We start from the raw sequence: 21,228 nt of genomic DNA on the forward strand, positions 1-21,228 counted from the left end.
AAGCAACCAAGAACTAAGGAAAAAATTCCTGACAAAACAGTTAATCAGTGGAACAACTTGCCTCCAGAAGTTGTGGGTGCTCCAACACTGGAGGGTTTTATGGAGAGATCGGATTTTTTCTGAAATGGCATAGGATTTTCTATGGCAGGAAGTTGGACTAGAAGACCACCAAGGTCCCTTCAAATTCTGTTATTCTGTTATTTGAAGACTGGTATCATATCTCCCCTGCTTTTTCTAACCATACCCAGAACTATTTCTCATAGTGCTTGGTCTAAGCCTTTCACCATCTTGGTAGTCCTACTCTGAATTTGCTCTGATTTGTCCTAACCTTTTTGAACTATAGTATTGCCAATGATGGCTAACCAGAGCAAAGTAGTGGAGAATATATGTGGAAGTTCCACTTGTCCAACATTGTTATAACAAATTTTTTATGCGTGCTATAGACTATGTGGCTATTTTATAAATTGCACTTAGCAATTAAAGCCCAAATTTAAGTATTTATTTCCTGCTTTGGAATAATTGGTCTTACTGGATTATCTATCTTATTCAGAAATTTACAAATTTCGTCTGGCAATGAATTCAATGTTTCTTCATGAAGAAGAGGATACGCAACCAGCATTTATAATGACCCATTTCAAGGCTCTCTTCATGGGCAGCATATTTTCTCCTTTTGAGGTATTTAAATTATCTGTTGAACAGAATTATAAATTATAAATTAAAGTTCCTGCTCGTTTTTGTTTCCTACCCACACTTCTTTCTAATGTATTGGAAATGCTGACAATATGCATAAAAAGTATAGGTATACTTCTTAATGTTCATTTCTGATACTGAAATTCATACTGTTGCTTTTATTTAGCTATACCTTGTTTTTCAACTGTTACTGATAATTGTACTCTTCTGAGATTAACATTAAGTGACCTGTATATTACCAATGAATCTTTCATATATTTATTCTTTTAAAAAAAAAAAAATCTATTTAGCATTGGTTTCATCTGTGCACCATTTGATATTTTAAAAAGTAAGTAGGGAGATGTATGGACCTCAAAGCCTATACATGACACCTTTTCTTTATTATATTTTCTGTTAAGCCATTCTTAATTAAAAATGGCTCCTTTTGTGGGATTTTCTAAATGCAGAGATATTGTAGAGTCTTTAAATAAACTGCAGGTTATAGATCAATTTAGAGTAGAGTAGAACAGAGCAGAGCAGAGCAGAGCAGAACAGAGCAGAACAGAATAGAATTCTTTATTGGCCAGGTGTGATTGAACACACAAAAGAAATTTGTCTCTGGTGCATAACGTCTCAGTATTCAGACAAGCAACAAGTGATAATCATAGTCATAAATACTAAATAAATTAATAATAATAATAATACAATACAATAATACAATTGTATAATAATAATAATAATAATCATCATCATCATCATCATCTAATAAAAAATAATAAATCATAGATACAACACTTAGTGATACTGCTGGATAATGTTGGATATTGGATAGGATACTAAAGCAATCAATATAAATCATAATAGGATAACAAATAAAAGCAATCAACATAAATCAGGAGATGCAATAAAGTTACAGTCATTATTATTATTATACAATTGTATCACAGCGGCCAGTTGTTTCGCCGGATTTGGCATTGGTTACTAGTCGGGCCCCACCCAGGGGCTTAGGATGTCGTAATGTATTTTCGTAATATGCGTGCAGATCCAAGCAGTGCGGCTTTTTGCATTTGACTGATGGTGATTTTATCCATTTTTAATTGTTTTAAATGTAATTCCAGTGCTTTTGGAATAGCACCCAGTGTGCCAATTACCACTGGAATTACCACTGCTGGTTTGTGCCATAGTCGTTGAATTTTGATTTTTAAGTCCTGGTATTTTGCGATTTTTTCACATTCCTTCTCATTGATCCTGCTATCACCTGGTATTGCAATGTCTATGATTGTAACCTTGTTTTTCTCAACCAGTGTGATGTCTGGTGTATTATACACCAGTATTTTGTCCGTTTGTATGCGGAAATCCCACAATTGACCATCTGATTTTCAGTGATTTTTTCAGGCTGATGTTCCCACCAGTTTGTTGCTGTTTTAATATTATAATTTTTGCACAAATTCTAATGGATCATTTGTGCTACTGAATTGATTATTGTTGTTGTTGTTGGTGGTGGTGGTGGTGGTGGTGCACAATGTATGTTCAATGAGATTGGTTGATCTCCCTCAGTGCATCACTCCCAACACAATACATCTCACAGTGAAGACAGAAAATCCCTAACCCAATAAATAATATTAACAAACATCCAGTCCTATTGCAGCAGTGTGAACATGTTATACGTTGCGCCAACCCTGCAAGTCCATTGTACTACATAGTTATGATGTTATTTTGCATTCAGGAGTCTGACAGCCCATGGATAAATACTGTTCTTCAGCCTGTTTGTGTGGCTGGCTATGCTTCTATATCTCCTCCCAATGGGTAGGAGGGTAAAGAACAGCCTAAGGAAATAGGTAATAGGACATGTGAGAAGAATAAGAAGTAATAGAGGCCGACTAGGTGGTTGGACATCTCAGGCCATAGACAGTGTTGTAGGAATTAGTTATTTAATAGAGTGAGCAGAATGGTCTTTGGGTGTGGTTTCTTTGGTGTGCAATGCCCTGTAGTGTCATCTTGAGTGAAGCAGCTGAAACCATTTATGCCCAGGATGTGAAGGCATCTGTAGATATTTTCACAGCCCGCTTTCTGTCTTGTGCAGGATATAGGTCCTCAGTGGAAGGCAGGCTGGTTGCAATTGTTTTTTATGCCATCCTAACTGTCCATTGGATTCTGTGTCTGTCTTGTTTGGTTGCTGTGCCAAACCAGACACTTGCAATACACTGTTCAAATTTATGTAGATTTATTATCCCAGCTGTATTTTTCTTTCCAATACAGGCGGGAGTTCAAATACAAAGAATAAAGGAAATCAAAGAGATTCTGAAGCAAGTCAGCAAAGGTCAAGATCCACAGCAACATCAGAAAGAGGTAAATAGGCAGCAGTTAATTATGCTATGAATGTGTCCCGATGACTTTTTTCCCCCCTGAGGATCATACCTCCCATGTTAATCTACCTAAAATGTGTAAAGGGAGTCTATTGTTTTTCCATCAGTGGAATTTACAAGGCTAGTCAATACTTCCAAAATCAAAACGGTTCTTGTCATTTCTTTTTTAAAAAAATCCTGTCAGGTTTGCCTTCTGCATCTCTGTTCTCATTTCTTTAGTAAGGGGTTGTCACGGGTTCTTTTTAAACTATATACCCTATATAGTGATTAAGATGCTGAGCTTGTCAATCAGAAAGGTCGGCAGTTCAGTGGTTCAAATCCCTAGCACTGCGTAACGGAGTGAGCTCCCATTACTTGTCCCAGCTTCTGCCAACCTAGCAGTTCGAAAGCATGTAAAAATGCTAGTAGAAAAATAGGAAACACCTTTGGTGGGAAGGTAAAAGCATTCCATGTCCCTTCGCCATTTAGTCATGCTGGCCACATGACCGCGAAGACGTCTTCAGAGAGCACTGGCTCCTCGGCTTCGAAACGAAGTTGAGCACTGCCTCCTAGAATCAGGAACGCCTAGCACATACTATATGTGTGAGGGGAACCTTTAACTTTACCCTGTTTGATTGACCCAAACTCAAAAATTAATCAAAAGACTAGACTGTAGAAAATAGGATTCTTATATCTCCTTATAAGGATTGGGGAATTGCTTTGTTTTGAAAAATATCTAAGGTACAAAACTGAAAGATACAAACATATATGTGCAAAAAATTTCTATGTCTTCTGCATTATACTATACTCTATTTCTATTCTACTTATGCAATACAATGTTTTCTATACTATAAGCTACTACATCTATTTCTATCTTATTGCATTCTATACTATTACTTGCATTACCATGCTATACTTTACTATTCCTGCTGCAAGTATGACATCACTACTACTGCTATACTTTATTTATGTGTATCCATCCTTATTATTTGTACAAATAACGCAAGACAGCGGACATGCTCAATACACTTTCCTCTTCCTATATTCCCCACAACAACTTTATGAGGCAAGTTTGGCTGAGGGAAAGAGATTAGAACCAAGTTGGCTTTGCTGGCTAAGGTGGGACTAGAACTCATGGTCTCCTGCTTTCTAGCCTGGTGCCTTTAGCACTAGACCAAACTAGTTCTTTAATCTACTATTCATCTCAACTCTACTATTACTGTATATTAAAGTGTTTTAACTTTTGTAAACCCTGATCTGCCTTTACATTCCCCCACCCCAACTTCTACTTTTGCTGATTTTTCCCTTATTAATGAACAGCAGATAAAGTACTACCACCTTCCTAATGTTGGACTTAGCTTAGCTGTGCTTCTACATACATACATACATACATACATACATACACATACATACATACATACATACATACATACATTGGTAAAATGCTTTTTTTTTTTACTACCGGTTCGGTAGCCCTGGTTTGGTGGGCATGTCAGGGGAAGGAAATTGCAAAATCTCCATTCCCTCTCCATTCTTGGGGGAAGGATGTTGCAAAATCTCTATTCCCTTCCCACTCTGGGGCCAGCCAGAAGTAGTAATTGCTGGTTCTTCAAACTACTCAAAATTTCCGCTAACAGTTCTCCACAACTGGTCAGAACCTGCTGAATTTCACCCGTGCATACATACATACATACATTTATGGATGCTTTTAACTCTGTCAAAAAAAACTCATTTTATTTGGATATTTCTTATTTCTTGTTATTCTACCACTGCAGAGCTACCAAAATACACAAGTGACTTCTATTTGTCATCCTTGTCTTCTGCCCATATCTTTCAAGGTTGCAGCTTTTATAAGCAATTCTGTAGTGTTTGCACTGAGTAGAGGGCTCAAATAGGAGGCAAGAAAACCAGCATAGATGTTTGCAGGGGTTTTTTTCAGTTTGCTTTTCCATAGAGTCTTTTTATAAATATCTATGTTTATTGTGATGCTTATTTTTATTTAATTTCTACTGATTTTTTAAAAGGCTTTTGGATGATGCTCTGTATACATAAATGTAGAATCAGGATGCAGAGTCAATTAAATAATGAACATTCTAATTTCTACTTCTTATCATACAGCCTTCTGACCAGAAAATCAGAACAGATAAGTTTCCTGATCTAGAAGGATATGTCAAAATATTTGGACAAGAAATTGGAACTACATGTCTAAAGGGGGATAGTATTCAACAGATGTTGCAGGTGCCTGCTTTACATATTGTTTTTACATTTACTATTAACTATTATCTACTTTTTAAAGTCTTAAAGATTCATATTTTAAATATTATCTAACATACCTATTTTAATAATATCTAAATATTATTGACTTATAATGTACTACTATTGGAAAGCTTTTCTTTGGGGAAGCAATTATTCTCATAATGTTTGCATCTGGTTATCAGATTTGTTTAAATACATCAATTCTACTTTTGCAGGCATATCAAAGAGACACCCAACTTCCTTGGGCAAAATATTTTCTAGATGTTCTTAAAAATCTTCCAACTATTCAGTGGGAGAAATATTTCATGTCTGCGGAAATCCAGCGTGTTGTGCCAACTTGTACAGGGTTACCTTGGCAAATAGGTTTGGTCCATATTGCTCATACAAAAATTACTGGAGATGGTAAGGCAATATATTTTATTCATTATTAATTCATATACCTATGTATATGCATATCCAAATATGTATATGTACAAATTCATACGTTACCATTTTTGCTAAAGATTTTGAGTAATAACATTGCAGAGAAAAGGTAGAAGAAAGAATAAGAAATAAAGAAAAGATCTCAATCACCTAATGCAGCCAGTTGGTTTTGCTAGATTCTGAGCAGGGATATGAAAGGGAATTCCTCCCTTTATATTACCTCTTAGTTTTTTACATACATACATGCATACATACATACATACATACATACATACATACATACATTAATACATGCATTGATTTATTTTCTTTCATTCAAACAGTTCAGTTATTGGTGACTCCAGAACCAACATCCCAAATCACATGGGCTAACATAATTAACAGTGATATCAAACTGAAAACTAGACTGAGACTTTGGTAAGTACAATCAATGTTACCTAAAGTCATTATGTAAAAAGAACTGCATGCAAAAATGCCTGGTATCATGTATTCCTCACCATTACAATGTGTCAGAAAAAAACCTGTTGTTTTCTTTACTGTTGTTGCAGGATGAAGAAGGACATGATCTTAAACATGGGAATTATTACACCTGAAATTCATGCCCTTCTAGAAGGAAAGGCCACAGTGACAGCAAACGTCCCCATCAATATGGATGTTGCTATGAATATTAAAGAAAACATCTTCAAACTTGAATTTCCGCCTTGCAAAGAGGAAACAGACATACTTTCTGTAAGGTGAGCTCTTGTTACAAGTAAAAACTTTTTGTTGCTTTTTCTATTTTTTTGTATGCAACTTAAGATGTGGCTCTATTGAAAGATCAAATCAGTTTTAATAAGGGAGATTTATCCAGAATAAATTCAGTTTATGGGTTGCTGAAAAATACACCTTAAGCAGTACTTTCATTTTAGTTTTTAAAATCTTGTTTGCAAGGCCATTAAAATGGTATCAGTTCATATATGAGTCTTGTTGATGTTATTGATAACAAATGTGATTAATTATGCTTTCAAGGGTCTCTTAAATAAACTAGAGTTAAGAATTTAACTAAAGTTTAACTTAACTAGAGTTAAGTTTGTTTATAAAGAAAAAGATCATCAAGAGGGTGTTGAAATTTTATTCTATACTTTTGCTTAACCATTTTGGACACAGTCCTTTTCATTTTCAATTATTTTTTTTAAAAGCAGTACATGGATTTGGGACACACGTTATAATTGATATAGTGTTTGCTGGATCAAAAATTCCATTCCGTAAAATTCCTTCCTTCCATGAAAGCCAGCAATTCCCATTAAAGGAAAGGCAGAGAGACAGGTTCTACTATATTTTCCTCCTTTCTCTTCATGTTATAGCACTCATGATGTCTGGAATGTCTCCTGCTTCTTCAGAAAATATTTTCATATATTATAGCAGAAAGAAGGACTAGAGTTGTTTTCAATCCTATCCATTATCTCATTCTTAAATGGATCATCATGAAAGGCTACTTCTGAAAAATACATACCTTCCTTCACTTCTGCAAACGCAAGTGAGGCAAAATGGTATCATAGGATGATATATGGTGGGTTGGTATGATATGATACTAGCAGGCCTTGACTTATGGCCACAGATTGCCATTCTATGTTGTTGCAATCATAAAATGAGATGTCACATGACCACAATGACTTACAAAAGTAATCTTGGCACTCTGCATTACACTCATTAACTGAGAATTTCATGTTATTATATGACTGTACACCCCAATCTAAGTCATATCAGTTTCGATCTCCTAGCTTGAGCCTCAGAAAGGTTAGAGGTTTTTCCAACTCCCCTTACTCACATACCAGAGGTGGTATTCAGAAGGTTCTGACCAGTTCTGGAGAACCAGTAGTGGAAATGTTGAGTAGTTTGGAGAACAGGTAAATACCACCTCTGACTGGCCCCGCTCCTATCTATTCTCTGCCTCCCAAGTCCCAGCTGATTGGGAGGAAATAGGATTTTGCAATAACCTTCCCCTGCCATGCCCACCAAGCCACACCTATTAAGCCATGCCACACCCACCAAGCCACGCCCACAGTAGTAAAAAAAATTGAATCCCTCCACTGTCACTTATCTCCCCTTCATCTCTGTCTCTGACTACTTCTAAGATCTGGTCATGGAGCTTAAATTTTTGAAAAATATCTCTTATTCACTCATAGTCACTGAATGGAAACAGAACCAAATCAGTTATCCTTTTGGTTAGTTTTGACTAAATTATGTCTTTGATGTGATGTCAGGTATTTCAAGAAATGTAATTCAAGTAACATATTATACTTTGTTTGGAATTCCAGTTGGAATACCAATTAAAATGCAGCTACTCTGTTTTCCCCAAAATAAGACCTCCCCAGATAATAAGCCCAACCGGACTTTTGAGCACATGTGGTAAAAGAAATCCTTCCTCAAAAATAAGACCTCCCCTAAAATATTTAAATGCATGTGCAGCCAGTCACCACCATTTCCTGAGGGGAAGGGGAGAACATGCCCCAAATCACCCCACATGTACCTGCCATCCACACAGGATGGCCTCACAGAGGCCGCTGCCGCAAACCCTGGCTATAATGCCCCTTCTCTTAGTGGCGGCCACAAAAAGAATGACAGGCCCAGCAACACTAGGACTGGCAAGAGTGTGCCAGAAACAGAGACAGAACTTCTAGCCGTCTCTGGATCAGCTGATCTGCAGGCAGAGGTTAAGAAGCCTCCTACACCTCAAAAATAATAAGACCTCCCCGGAAATAAGGCCAAGTGCTTATTTCGGGGGTCAAAATAAAATGAGACCCTGTCTTATTTTCTGGGAAACACAGTACAATAATCCATGGTGACTCCTAAATGCAAGCACCAAAATCCTTTCTAAAGCAAATATTCAAGGTCTTCTTGAACGCCACTAAAGAAGAAGCCAACCAAATTTCTGGGGGCATAATTAGAAATTACTATTTCTTTTCTCACTTCATGGCAGGGTGCAACTTTAGCAAGCCCTTTCTAGACATTCTCACAAAGCACACAGTTTTGATTTGGATCAAGCAGTCCTTTATATATCTGAAGGCTATGGCAATAGCAATAGCTCTTAGACTTGTATACTGCTTCATGGTGCTTTACAGCATTCTCTAAGCAGTTTACAGAGTCAGCATATTGCTCCTAACAACGTTGGAAGGATGGAACGCTGAGTCAACCTTGAGTTGGTCAGGATCAAACTCCTGGCAATGGGCAAACTTAGCCTCCAATACTGTACTTTAACCACTAAGATACCAATAGCCGAGAGAGAAAAAGAGAGAGGGAGGGAGGGAGGGAGAGAGGGAGGGAGGGAGAGGGAGAGGGAGGGAGAGAGAGAGGGAGAGAGGGAGAGAGAGAGGGAGAGAGGGAGAGAGGGAGAGAGGGAGGGAGGGAGAGAGAGAGAGAGAGATTTAAAACTAACAACCAACACTAGGAATTGACCCTTAAAGCTTTCTGGTAACCCCCACAGGCGCTGTAATAAAGTCCATAACGTTGGAGTATCAGATTTCTACAACCATTGCATGAGGTGCTGGTTGTAGCTTTCAAGTCATTGTCAAAAATATGAGTGTATAAAGACACATCAAAATTCAATGACTATTCTTTTAGATTTATTCATCTTGCCACTTCTTTGAGGTACAGACTGTCATTTGCACATCAAGCAAAAGTAATCCAGCGCAACCATAACATCCATGCTAGTTTAAACTGATGATTTAAATGTTTGGAGGTCCACCAGGTCAGTTGGATAAATGCAAAGCAAGCAAACCCCAGCATTGTATCTATCCAAAATGCTACTGCCATATTTTTTTTTAAAGAATCTCTTCTTGTAGTCAGGAATAGTACAATTGTTCTCTTTTTATATCTCCCTCGGGATCACAGATCACAAATCCACTTTCATACTCTACCTTTAGGCCTTCTTTGTAACTTTTTTCTTTCTGCTAAAGCACAAAGAAACAGTAATACTTGGCTCTCAGGCATCTCCTTCTTACTGTGCTATATGATTTGGCAGAGAACAACTAGAGTTCCCTGTGATGCAACTCGATTTGCTGGCTTCCCATTCCCAGTGAGGAAGAATTGATCATTAGGTTTTGTTAAGTGATAAAGTTAGGCTATTGGCTTAAAAAAGTTAGAAAGGACTAAGAAAAAAAAAAAGAAGCAGGAGTAGGAAGGTGAGAATGCCAATAATTTGTGCCTGGAGATATACAGCCTGTGATTTGAGGATGGTTTAAATTATTGAATGTGAAAAATGTGAAAGCCACTTCCTTTTAATCTATTTTGCCTGGATGAGCCATCATATAATGCAAATTGATTTGCAGTTTCTTTGATCCCTTCAACTTGTTCTTGAGTATTTCTTAGTTAAGGTTTTATTTTTTAATTCCTGAACGTTCTAGCGAAGCTTACCGCAGGGTGTGGTTATCATATCCATTATAAATAAGAGAAAACTTGGAAAAAAGAAATAAAGCTTATTTGCTCTCTATTGTTTATTTATTGCAACGGCAGCACACCTTATGAATTCAACAGCATGGCACAGAGAAAAGGATGAGATGAAAGGAATGCAAATCCACTTTTCAGGTAGAAAGGATGAGGTGTTCTGAGTTTTCTTCCCTGAATGTGAAATGCTTCACATTCAACATGGGAACAAGGATCGCCTCTAGGTTCACAGCCAGACAGGTAACATCAGTCTCTGTTCCTAAAACAAGCCCAAGGCAATGGCATCAGTGGCTTTCAAGATACACCATAAGTGGAGAGAGACAGACAAAGAGAATATGTCCATGTATGTACTAAGTAAGGATGATCAGCCACATTCATTATCAAAGCAGTAAGGAGGGGAACATTGCTTAAATTCAAAAACAAGATGAAGGTATAAGCTAGCAACTCAGGCAAGTATACCCCCCCCCCAATATGTACCTGAATCAGCCAAATGCCTCCTTAATTCATGTACATATGAGGGGGGGATACTTGGAGGAGGAGAAAATCACAGTCAGACTTACAAGATTCTCTTAGGATACTTCAGGGATGGCGAACCATTTTGTCCTCGGGTGCCAAAAGCGTGCTCATGCCCACACCCATAATATAATGTGATCCACTACTACCCCCCTGTGTATGCCACCCCGTGCATCCCATTTTTGGCCTAGCAGGCCTCCCTGAAGCCTCCTGGGATCAAAAACCTCCCCACACCCTCCTGCATGCCTATGCTGTTACAAGTGTTATTTCGGCCTTGTATGCAGCTTTATTCCTCTCTAGAATTCATCTCCATTGTTCAGTGATGCATTTCCTGCCTCTCTAGGATTTGCCTCTATCTGCTCCTGGGAGGAACTTCCTGTTCCTGTTGGATCTATATAGTTATATTCTCGATAGCTTTTATAGTGTTTTGCAGAGACCCAAAAATCAGCTGGCCAGTGGGAGGTGCGCATGCATACTTGGTGGAGCTCAGCTGGGTGATAGCTCATGTGCCGGAAGACAGGCCTTCCCATGCCACCTGTGGCATGCGTGCCATAGGTTCACAATCACGAGTATAGATAATATTAATTAAAAACGTCTTATGGAGCTGATTTCTTCTTTTTGGTGCTGAAATCATTCTTCCAAATCTTTAACACTATACATTCAAATCTCTAGAGTTATTTTGGGGCAGGGTGGGACAGAAAATATCATAGGTTTTTGCCCTATATTTTTTTGAATTTTTTAAATAACATTAATCAACCATATCTGTATGAGGAGGACATAAGCCATATACAGTCATGCTTGCAGAATTGAGCAATTCTGGCTAAAAGTTCTGAGAGTCCTAATATAATACAGGCAACATCAGAATTAATTATTAAAGGCCATATAAATAATTAACAAAGAGTCATTTACTATAGCAGAATAAAGAACTTGATCTAAAGTATGGGATCCTATAGACCAAGCAACCAGATTAGCTAATTAGCAATAATGCAAATTCTCAGAGAATTATCATGGGGAATAGATGAGTTAATGTCTATTTTTTTAAACCAAGCAAAATAATTTCATCTCATCATTTTTTTTCCTTCTGCCTGGATTATACAGTCTCTGCTTTATAATTACAAAACCAAGGGTTGGTGAAATCCCAGTGCTGTGATTGAATTCCTCAGAAGCTTGTATGAGAAACCATTTCTATTCCTAAATTTAAAAACAACTTCAGGCAACACTATCTTAATTTTGCATGACTGGTCATGTTAAGAGTTGGCGAAGCAAAATGGAAGGAAGGGTGTTTGTCATCAGTTGGGTTTTACAAGCTGTATCTCAATTTGTTTTCATACGCTTGTATTTCTAAAGCAGCAGTGTGAAACTTGCGTCGTCATGTGATGTATTGGGATTTTTTTTCCCCCTGCGTTAACTGGGCATGGCCAGCACGTGATGTATCTGGCTCGCGGGCTGTGAGTTTGACAGCCCTCTTCTAAAGCAAAGTTCCCTATGTTTTTGTTTCTCCTGCAGTTTGAAGACATCTGCTATCACAAGCAATATAGAAGAGGCAGCTGCTGTGTCAACTCCTATTTCCTTCCCTGAAAACCAGTCTAGAACAATAGTGGAATCCTTTGATGTGCCATCAACAGAACGGGATGAAAGAATGGTAACCCACACTGGATTTCCCAATGTGGTTTATTTGTTTGCTGATCTTATATGCAATAGAAATGACATGAAATGATTTATTTTACTGAGCCGAGGTGGCGCAGTGGGTAGAGTGCAGTACTGCAGGCCACTTCAGCTGACTGCTAGATCAGCAGTTCAGCGGTTCAAATCTCACCGGCTCAGGGTTGACTCAGCCTTCCATCCTTCCGAGGTGGGTAAAATAAGGACCCGGATTGTTGTTGGGGGCAATATGCTGACTCTGTAAACCGCTTAGAGAGGGCTGAAAGCCCTATGAAGCGGTATATAAAAATCTGCTATTGCTATTGCTATTGCTATTGTATCCTGCCTCCCTCTCCACCAAGACACTAGCAATCATTAAAGCAGGCATTTATTATTCAGGTAGTCCTCGACTTACAAGCACAATTGAGCCCAAAATTTCAGTTGTTAAGTGAGACATTTGTTAAGTGAGTTTTGACCACCTTTCTTGCCACAGTTGTTAAAGGAATCCCTGCAGTTGATAAGTTAGTAACACGGTTGTTAAGTGAGTCTGACTTTCCCATTGATTTTGTCTGTCAAAAGGTTGCAAATCATGTGACCTTGGGACAGAGGAAAGATCATAAGCATGAACCGATTGCCAAACATCTGAATTTTGAACACATGACCATGAGGATTTTACAAAGGTTGAAAGTTGAAAAATGGTCATAAGTTACTTTTTTCAGTGCTGTTGCAACTTTGAACAATCACTAAATGAACTGTTGTAAGTCAAGAACTACACCTGCATTATACATAATATAATATTAACCTAGAGACTTCTAAGAACACCCAGCCTTTTTATTCTCTTATATCAAGAATTCAGGCATCTACTACCTAACGATAAATAAATTGAATATATTCTGAACCAATTAAGTTTGTGATTAAAGCCTACAAAATTTGATTCGGAGTTAATTATGTTAAGAAATTAATGATAACTAATTAGTATTGATTGCAATGGATTAACCATTACTGGTACAAGAACAAAAAATTAGATATCATTTATGTTGTTGATGCAATAGCTGCATTTCTTCTATATGAACATCCAGAAAATGACTGTAATATTTGAACAAGTTAAAATATTATGGCATAGTTGAATTATTCATCTTTACCAAAAGGAGTGAAATATGAAAGAATATAATGGTACCTTAAAGATTAACCAATATAATATCATGTCATTTTATAATTAAATATAGCTATCACTATTGCTGTGTTTTTGCTCAAAAAAAGGAACATTGCTACCATCAGATAAATAAATAAACTGTGGGGGGAAATGTGTCTGAATATGTTCATTATCCAACTAGGACGCACTTCTAATAGAAAAGAAGAGGTCAGCTGATAATCTCGATGAACCATTGAAAAAGTATTTACAATCATTTCACCAAACACAGTGCTTTGAAACCTGTACATTTGGTTGTAAGGCTTGCTTTCACTGGGCAAATATGAATACTGCACGTATTGAACAAAAAACTGTACGCAACCTCATTGGAGAACATGTTTTAAAATTCTCCCTCAAGGAATGTAAGTATATTTGTATGTATGTATGTATGTATGTATGTATGTATGTATGTATGTATGTATGTATGTATACATTGTTTAACTTTCTAGTTTATATCAAAAACTTAAAAGCTACAGGAAAAAAGCAATATAAATAGAGCTTTTGAGTGTTGTGTTCTAATCTGTAAAAATCTGTACTTTGACACATTGTGCGGTGTAGAATACATGACACTTATTCATAGTAATTAGGTTAAATAAATGATATACTAATGACATGAATTCAGACGTATATTTCAAAAAGATGGTGAAATTCTACTGGTTAATCTAGCAATAATTCTTTTAGCACTTGCTAATTTAAATTATATATGTTCTGGATTACTATTCTCTATCGCTGATTCTTAATCCAGAACTCATTTAAGCATTTAATAATGCAACATTATGTATTATATTTTTTGTTCTTTTTTACAAACAAATAAAAACAACATTAGGAGAAAACAGTAATAATTGGGCTAGTAAACTGATAATATCTTAGAACTATGTAGTTCTAATGATCTTAGTAGGATCTTAATAGGATCTTTAGACAAAAATAAAGGTGCCTTCAAATCAAGGTTCATTCTGATAATGATATATCCATTATTCTTAGCAACAATATGGTAGTGGTTAGCTATACATTATTCAATATGCTTTTTTGAGTCTACACTCTTGCCTAAAGTCTTAGAAACCCTAGTGGTTTTATATTCAAGTATGAAGCAGCCCCAATTCTATGGCTACTTTAAGAATAGCCAGTCAGGTAGGCAATGTTACCTGCTATTGCTAAATCCATATTAATATCAAACTTCAAGTGGTCCTATGTGTTACTATGTCACTAGCATACAGTGTTTATATGTGTATATACATACTATACATGTGTGTGTATATGTGTGTATGTATGTGTGTGTGTGTATATATATAAACAATGATTGTATCAATAAGTTCCACTTATAATAATTAAAATAATTTCAGCTGATCCAAATTTACCAATTGAGAAGCTGCGACTCACCATTCGACGAGGTGCTCGTGTTGTTGATCAGATGGTGCATTTGTTAAAACATGAAGAAAAGGAACTAGCAATTAAAAAACGAATACAGGTATTTATTGGGGGGGGGGGGGAGGTGGTAAAATAGCAACGATGCAAGTTTTCCTCCCAAATGTTAACATTTGATGTTCTGCTGGTATTGTTTTAAACATTATGGATTACACCAATGTCTTAAAGTATCATCGAAAACTACATAAATAATTAGTTATATTGTATACTATTAGGATAATATGCTTTTCCTTTATAGATAACAAGTTATTCTGACTTTGAAAATACAATGTTGACTGTTAGGGCTTTACTGTGCAAGAAGCTGCATTGGTTAATTGTATTTCCTCTAATTTCTTCAGAAAGAAATCCATCAAACACTTTGCTCTGCAGAGTAATAAACACAATTTATATGGTGCTGAGCCTCATTTGTTTAAACACAGAGCCTATATGTGATGATGAATAACAATCACGGCCTTATTCCACAAAAACAGATTTTTATCCCTTAGAAAGAGAGAGGCTATTAGATTCAAATGATTAACAATAATAAATAAGCCCTAAATTAATAATCTCAAATTTCATACTGACAGCTCCAAAATTCACACCCATTATGAACTATGCAGTTAGTTCCATAAATTATACTGTAGACAAGTTGCCAACTAATGTGAACAGCATTGTTACGAGTATGAATAAGATAGAGTGCCATTAAATGAAAGAGCAATGCTTACCGTTCATGGAATGTAACCTATAAACTTCCATGAGATCAACCTTCTGCAAGAGGTCCATTTGCACAGACAAGTTGAAATCAGGAAGAAGTGAAGGTACATATATGAGCCAATCTGCCATAGACCCACTGCCCGTTCATACATGCGAACTACTCAAGTCAGAAACATATGACTGGAGATTTCAGCTTGACAATTTACCATTAAGCCAAATGCAATTATATTATCTTCTACTCAACACATCAGAAGAATCTATCTCTTTAGGAAAGTTAACTGTAGGGCCCAAATGTGTGCCCTCACTTCTTCAATATGCACTCCAACTATGTATAAAAATCTGTACTTTTAACATTTACAGCAGGGGTAGTCAACCTTTTTATACCTACCGCCCACTTTTGTATCTCTGTTGGTAGTAAAATTTTCTAAACGCCCACCGGTTCCACAGTAATGGTGATTTATAAAGTAGGGAAGTAACTTTACTTTATAAAATTTATAAAACAGAGTTACATCAAACCCCTACCGCCCACCATGAAAGCTGGAACACCCACTAGTGGGCGGTAGGGACCAAGTTGACTACCACTGATTTACAGTATTGCTGTTGCAATGTTGCAATTCCGCATATCAATTTGCCTAAGCCTTCGGATTACATGAGATGACAGATATTCTTCTCTCTTGGAATATCCTGTGCTAGATGTTGCCAGATCGCATTGATGAAAGCACTGGAAGTTCATCAAGCAGTGAGAGTGGTATGAAGAGAATTATAGGTCTAAAACAAGTTCCTACCAGCCAGCAGCAAGGTGATGGTCAAGAACAACAGGATCATTCTTTGGATAAAAGGCAAAAAATTGATGATACTACCAGCAGCAGCAGCAGCAGCAGCAGCAGCAGCAGCAGCAGCGAAAGCACCCAAAATGATACGCATATTTATGGAAGACAACAACAGGAGAAAGGTTATCCAAGTGGTGAGAAAGATGGGCAAAAAAAGAAACATGCCAAGAGGCTAGCTGTCTACAGTGATGAGAAGGTACCCATCAATTCTAACTAGGAGAAATATTTCCTTGCAGGAAGCATTAGCGTAGAATCTCTGTTGGCTGGGATGTAGTTTATCTCTTCCTTTAGAAATGTGCATCTATGGGTGTGGTGGTTTGCATGGTTAGGATGCTGGGTTGCTAATCAACAAACTTGCTGTGTGACAGGCAGGGCCGGATTTAGTTGAAAAGAGGCCCTAGGCTATTCCACTTATGAGGCCCTTTCACCTCCCATTTTTAAGTTTGTAAATTACATGAGAGACAATAAAATACATCATTACTGTGATATATATTAATATATATCAATATATATAGGTGGCCTCCCGACGGAGGGTGGCTCTGCTCTGCAGCAAATGCAGCGAGGTCAGCCGCCTCCCCTGCTGCGCTCAGCTGCCCGGCTCGGCCCCCTCGCCCTCACCTGCCTGGCCGCTGGTGGGCTCCGCATCGATGGGGCGGCTACTGGGAGCAGCCGTGCCTCTCACCCGACAGCCAGTGCCGGGAATGTGGGCGGGGTCCCCAACTGCCGCGGCGCTGGAATGATCTTAACCAATACATTTTTATGTTTGTTTATTAGTCATATGCGTAGAATTTCTCCTTATTTTCGGTTCAGTGTTTTAGTGTTCACTGTTTTTAGAATAGTGTAATTTTAATTTTGCTAACAATTTGAATGTAGGCCCCTCTTGATCTTGAGGCTGAAGCCTAGTTAGCCTATAGGAAAATCCGGCACTGGTGACAGGGCGAGCTCCTGTCATTCTCTCCAGCTCCAGCTGACCTAGCAGTTTGAGAGCAAATAATTGCCTGTAGATAAATAGCCACTTTAATGGGTGCATGAAAGGAGCCCTCAACTGGGCATCTCTGGGCAATGTTGATGTGACCCACTAATCCTTTCAACTCAGAAGGGCTTTGGTGCTTCTGACATGAATCCGTGTATGCAGCCATGTGCATTTGGGTAACCCTTGCTTTGCTTTTTCTTGTTTGACATTTTGCAGGAATTTTCTATCCGAGACCTGGCAAAGCTTCCTTTCAAGGAAATCCAGATCGAACAGGTGAGTTTCAATATATTATTATGATTTTCAAGTGACCTTTTTTTATATTAACATGGAGAGATTCCAATGCTTGATACTTCCACTCTTCTTTGGAGAAAAGGAATCCAAATAAGACATGATTGTGAAATGCGAAAGTTGATGGAAAAATAATTTAACTCAAGCAGATCTGTCAGCTAGAGAATGAAGACAATATTTCCCAGTTCACACTCATAAATTAACCAGCAGAGACTGTTTTTTATGACTTACCAGCAAGGTATTTCATATAACTGCCATTATATTTAAGCCAGAGTAAGCCAGTCAATCAATCTGCACGGCTCGGCAGAGCTCTGAAGCGGCTGCAGAGAAGCTTCCAGAGAAGTTCTGCTTGGAAGCAAAGAGAGGCCTGCTTCTAAATGCTGGAATAAATGGTGACCTCCCTATAATCCAATCCATAAAAAAGAACCCCACCACCACACATAACTGAAATGGTAATTGAGTGGTCAGGCATCAGTTCATTGTAGTTTCAGTCAATGAACACCAGTCAGGCTTCTTTGTGTAAGTTGGCCTGTAGTTAATATTTGCATTTGTTTATAGATTTTAAATTCTGCCCCAATAATACAATTGTTTCATCCTGTTTCATATATTACACCAAGTCTTCCATTTTAGGGTCTCTGTAGATTTCTCGCCTGATTTGTGTGAGACAAGATGTACTGAGTATCCTGGGCTGATACAGTCAGTCCACAGAATAGCAATACTTCAAACCACGCATAGCAATTGCAATTAGACTGCTTCATAGTGCTTTACAGTCCTCTCTAAGCAGTTTTACAGAGTCAGCATATTGCCCCCAACAATCTAGGAACTTGTTTTACTGACCTCAGAAGGATGGAAGGATGAGTCAACCTTGAGCTCAGAATTAAACTCCTGGAGTGACCAGTGAGTTAGACCTGCAGCACTGCATTCTAACCACTGTGCCACCATGTATGCTCCTCTGATGTAGATCAAATCAGCCTAGTTTCATACGGACTTTCAGAATTGTGTCTTAAAATATCCCAAGCTTTCGAAAGTACAGTTCTTTGTTTTAGCTTCCTGAAGGACCTTCCAAAAAGTAGAAAAACTGGAATCTGGGGATCCAATCCATAAGATACAGCCTATAGTATTTTAGATGGTACTTTGGAAAAGACAAACCAATTGTTATATCAATACAATATCTGATATTGCATGTAGATTTGACTGCTTTAACTTTTTGTTTCCCTCCACAAAAACATACAAATGTAGACTGCTGCTATTTGCATAGATATCACAACCTTTTAATATAATTGAAAATAGCTTTCAACAGTTAATACTTATGACATTGCAACAGAAAATATACACTCCTGTGTTTTGATGGACCTTCATCACTCCCTTCCATTCTTCTACCTTTGTTGTCTGCCACTCAGTATCTCTAATTCTCTTTAAATGTTGTATTACATGGTGCAGTCAAGCAGGCCATCGTCTTATTCTAATGCAAGCAACAGAAATGAGTCCAGCTGGAGAGAAGAGGTATGTTTTTAAATAATTAATAGGAAAGTAAATAAGTTGGTATGTTTCTAAAAAGAATCATTGTTAGGAATCTGATGTAGCAAATGGTATGTGTATTTTCAGAAAAGGATTAAGGATTAATGTACCAGTTGAGATAAGGATTATTAGGCAATTATTTATCAATTTATGTATTTATTTGTTTGTTTGTTTATTATAGTTTTTAAACAAAAACAGGAACAACATAAAAATACAATGACAGGGATGATAGTCACATTAGTGTGCTTATGCAAGCCCCTCTACGGACCTCTTAAGAATGAAGTGAGGTCCACAGAAGTCAATTTGTGATTAAAATTGTGAAAATTTGTAGTTGGGACAACTGAATCAGGTACAGCATTCCAGACTTTGACAACTCTATTACAAAAATCATATTTGTACAGTGAAGTTTAGAACAATTTGCATTGAGTTTAAAGCAGTTGCCTATTATTGTGCTTAAAAACAGAAAAAATCATTTACAAGTAAAACATTACTACGTACAATTTTGCATGCAATATCTAAGTCAGACCACAAGTGACACAGTTCCAAATCATCTAAACGAAGAATTTTGAGTCTAGTAGCATAGGGAATTCTATTACGTACAGAAGAACGCAAAACGTTTCTCATAAAATACTTCTGAACCCGCTTGATTGTACTAATGCAGATATATGGTAGGGATTCCAAACAGTTGAACAGTACTCTAAGATTGGCCTATTGTAAGTTTTCTAAACTCTAGTTAGCAATACAATTTTTCCAGAAAAGAAGCTTCATAGAATTAAGTTTACAACTCTTAGTTGTAAACTACAAACCATAAACCGCTAGTGTGTCTCCAAAGGCCATCTCCCTTCCAGGGAGCAACTTAACAAAAGCCAGCCTGATCTCACCAGCAGGCATCTGAGTAACTCACTCATTTAACCCTCACTGGCCACTGCCATTAAGATTTTTAAAATTTCACCCTTGGTTCAAAAGCAGCCAATGGCTATTAGCTGATCAGGCTTGCTACCAGCTGATTGGGTGCAGGGGAAAGAGAGTGGAGATGTGTCCCTCCCATCTTTTCTTGCACCATGCAACCTGCATATTTCTGGGAGGGACACATCTCCATCCTCTTTCCCTTCTCCCTCTGGCCCATGGACCCAATCAGCTGGCTCAAAATCCCTCTTTCTTATCTGCTGCTTACACAATTCACCAAAGAAATAATTTTGGAATCTTACCTAATCGAAACATGGATTAAAGTCACATCTTTTTGTTTTTCCCTTTAGGCAAAAACTCCTGGAGATATTCTCCTGCCATATGTCACTGTTGTGTTTGAAGCAGTTAGGAGTGACCATGAAGAGAAGGGCTACAGTTTTTCCTTGTATGAAAAGCACGACCACGACAAAACCCATTGCAAAATAGTTGCAGGTCAACTCAATCAAACTAAATGGAGAGCATGTCTTGATAGACTTGTGCTACCTTCCAAATCCCAGGTATTTTTTTTTTAATTTCCATTGTGAAAGTTGCATTGCTATATTCTATGTGATCTATGTCTTCCTCAATCTCAGGCCTTTACAGTGACCTGGAAATTTCAGAGTTCTGCATAGTATCTTAGCTGGTCAGTCAAACTGTACATCTGGAAGAATGAGGTCCAGTTTTTAATGTTCATTGGTAAATGGGTACCAGTGGTGGGTTGCAGGCGGTACGCCCCGGTACCGGCATACCGGAGCCTGCCCGGAGCACTGGGTACTATTCCATACAGTGGTCCGGAGGGCCCACCCACCTGCCCGAGCTCCTTACCTATCCTTTAAGCTTTGGGGCTTCCGCACGTGCGCATGGCACGTACAGCACCTACACAACGCTCTGCCGAGCAGTAGGAGAGTCATGGAGGCATGTGCGTGCACACTGTGCGCATGAGTGTGTGTACCACACATGTCCATGAGAGTAGCACCGGGCCTGTTCCAACTGTACCAGTTGGAATGGGATCTGGAACCCACCACTGATGAGTACCTATTAAAATACTGAACAATTTGAATTGTTCCATTATTAATTCCAATGGTGCATTTTCAAGAGGCA

General features: G+C 37.9%; 1 protein-coding gene across 1 annotated transcript in view; it reads left to right on the forward strand.

Annotated features, from left to right (window-relative positions):
• The window catches only part of LOC116508938 (vitellogenin-1-like), a 54,584-nt gene that overhangs the window by 23,816 nt on the left and 9,540 nt on the right, over positions 1–21,228 (forward strand). The window contains exons 14-26 of the mRNA XM_032217785.1: positions 551–675; positions 2,929–3,018; positions 5,133–5,252; positions 5,486–5,672; positions 6,017–6,110; positions 6,242–6,427; positions 12,135–12,270; positions 13,604–13,820; positions 14,799–14,923; positions 16,267–16,599; positions 17,593–17,649; positions 19,105–19,167; positions 20,439–20,645. Of these exons, the coding sequence (XP_032073676.1) occupies positions 551–675; positions 2,929–3,018; positions 5,133–5,252; positions 5,486–5,672; positions 6,017–6,110; positions 6,242–6,427; positions 12,135–12,270; positions 13,604–13,820; positions 14,799–14,923; positions 16,267–16,599; positions 17,593–17,649; positions 19,105–19,167; positions 20,439–20,645 (1,940 nt within the window). The remainder of the gene's footprint in view (positions 1–550; positions 676–2,928; positions 3,019–5,132; positions 5,253–5,485; positions 5,673–6,016; positions 6,111–6,241; positions 6,428–12,134; positions 12,271–13,603; positions 13,821–14,798; positions 14,924–16,266; positions 16,600–17,592; positions 17,650–19,104; positions 19,168–20,438; positions 20,646–21,228) is intronic.

Source organism: Thamnophis elegans, chromosome 5 (assembly GCF_009769535.1).
Source record: "Thamnophis elegans isolate rThaEle1 chromosome 5, rThaEle1.pri, whole genome shotgun sequence".
NCBI lineage: Eukaryota > Metazoa > Chordata > Lepidosauria > Squamata > Colubridae > Thamnophis > Thamnophis elegans.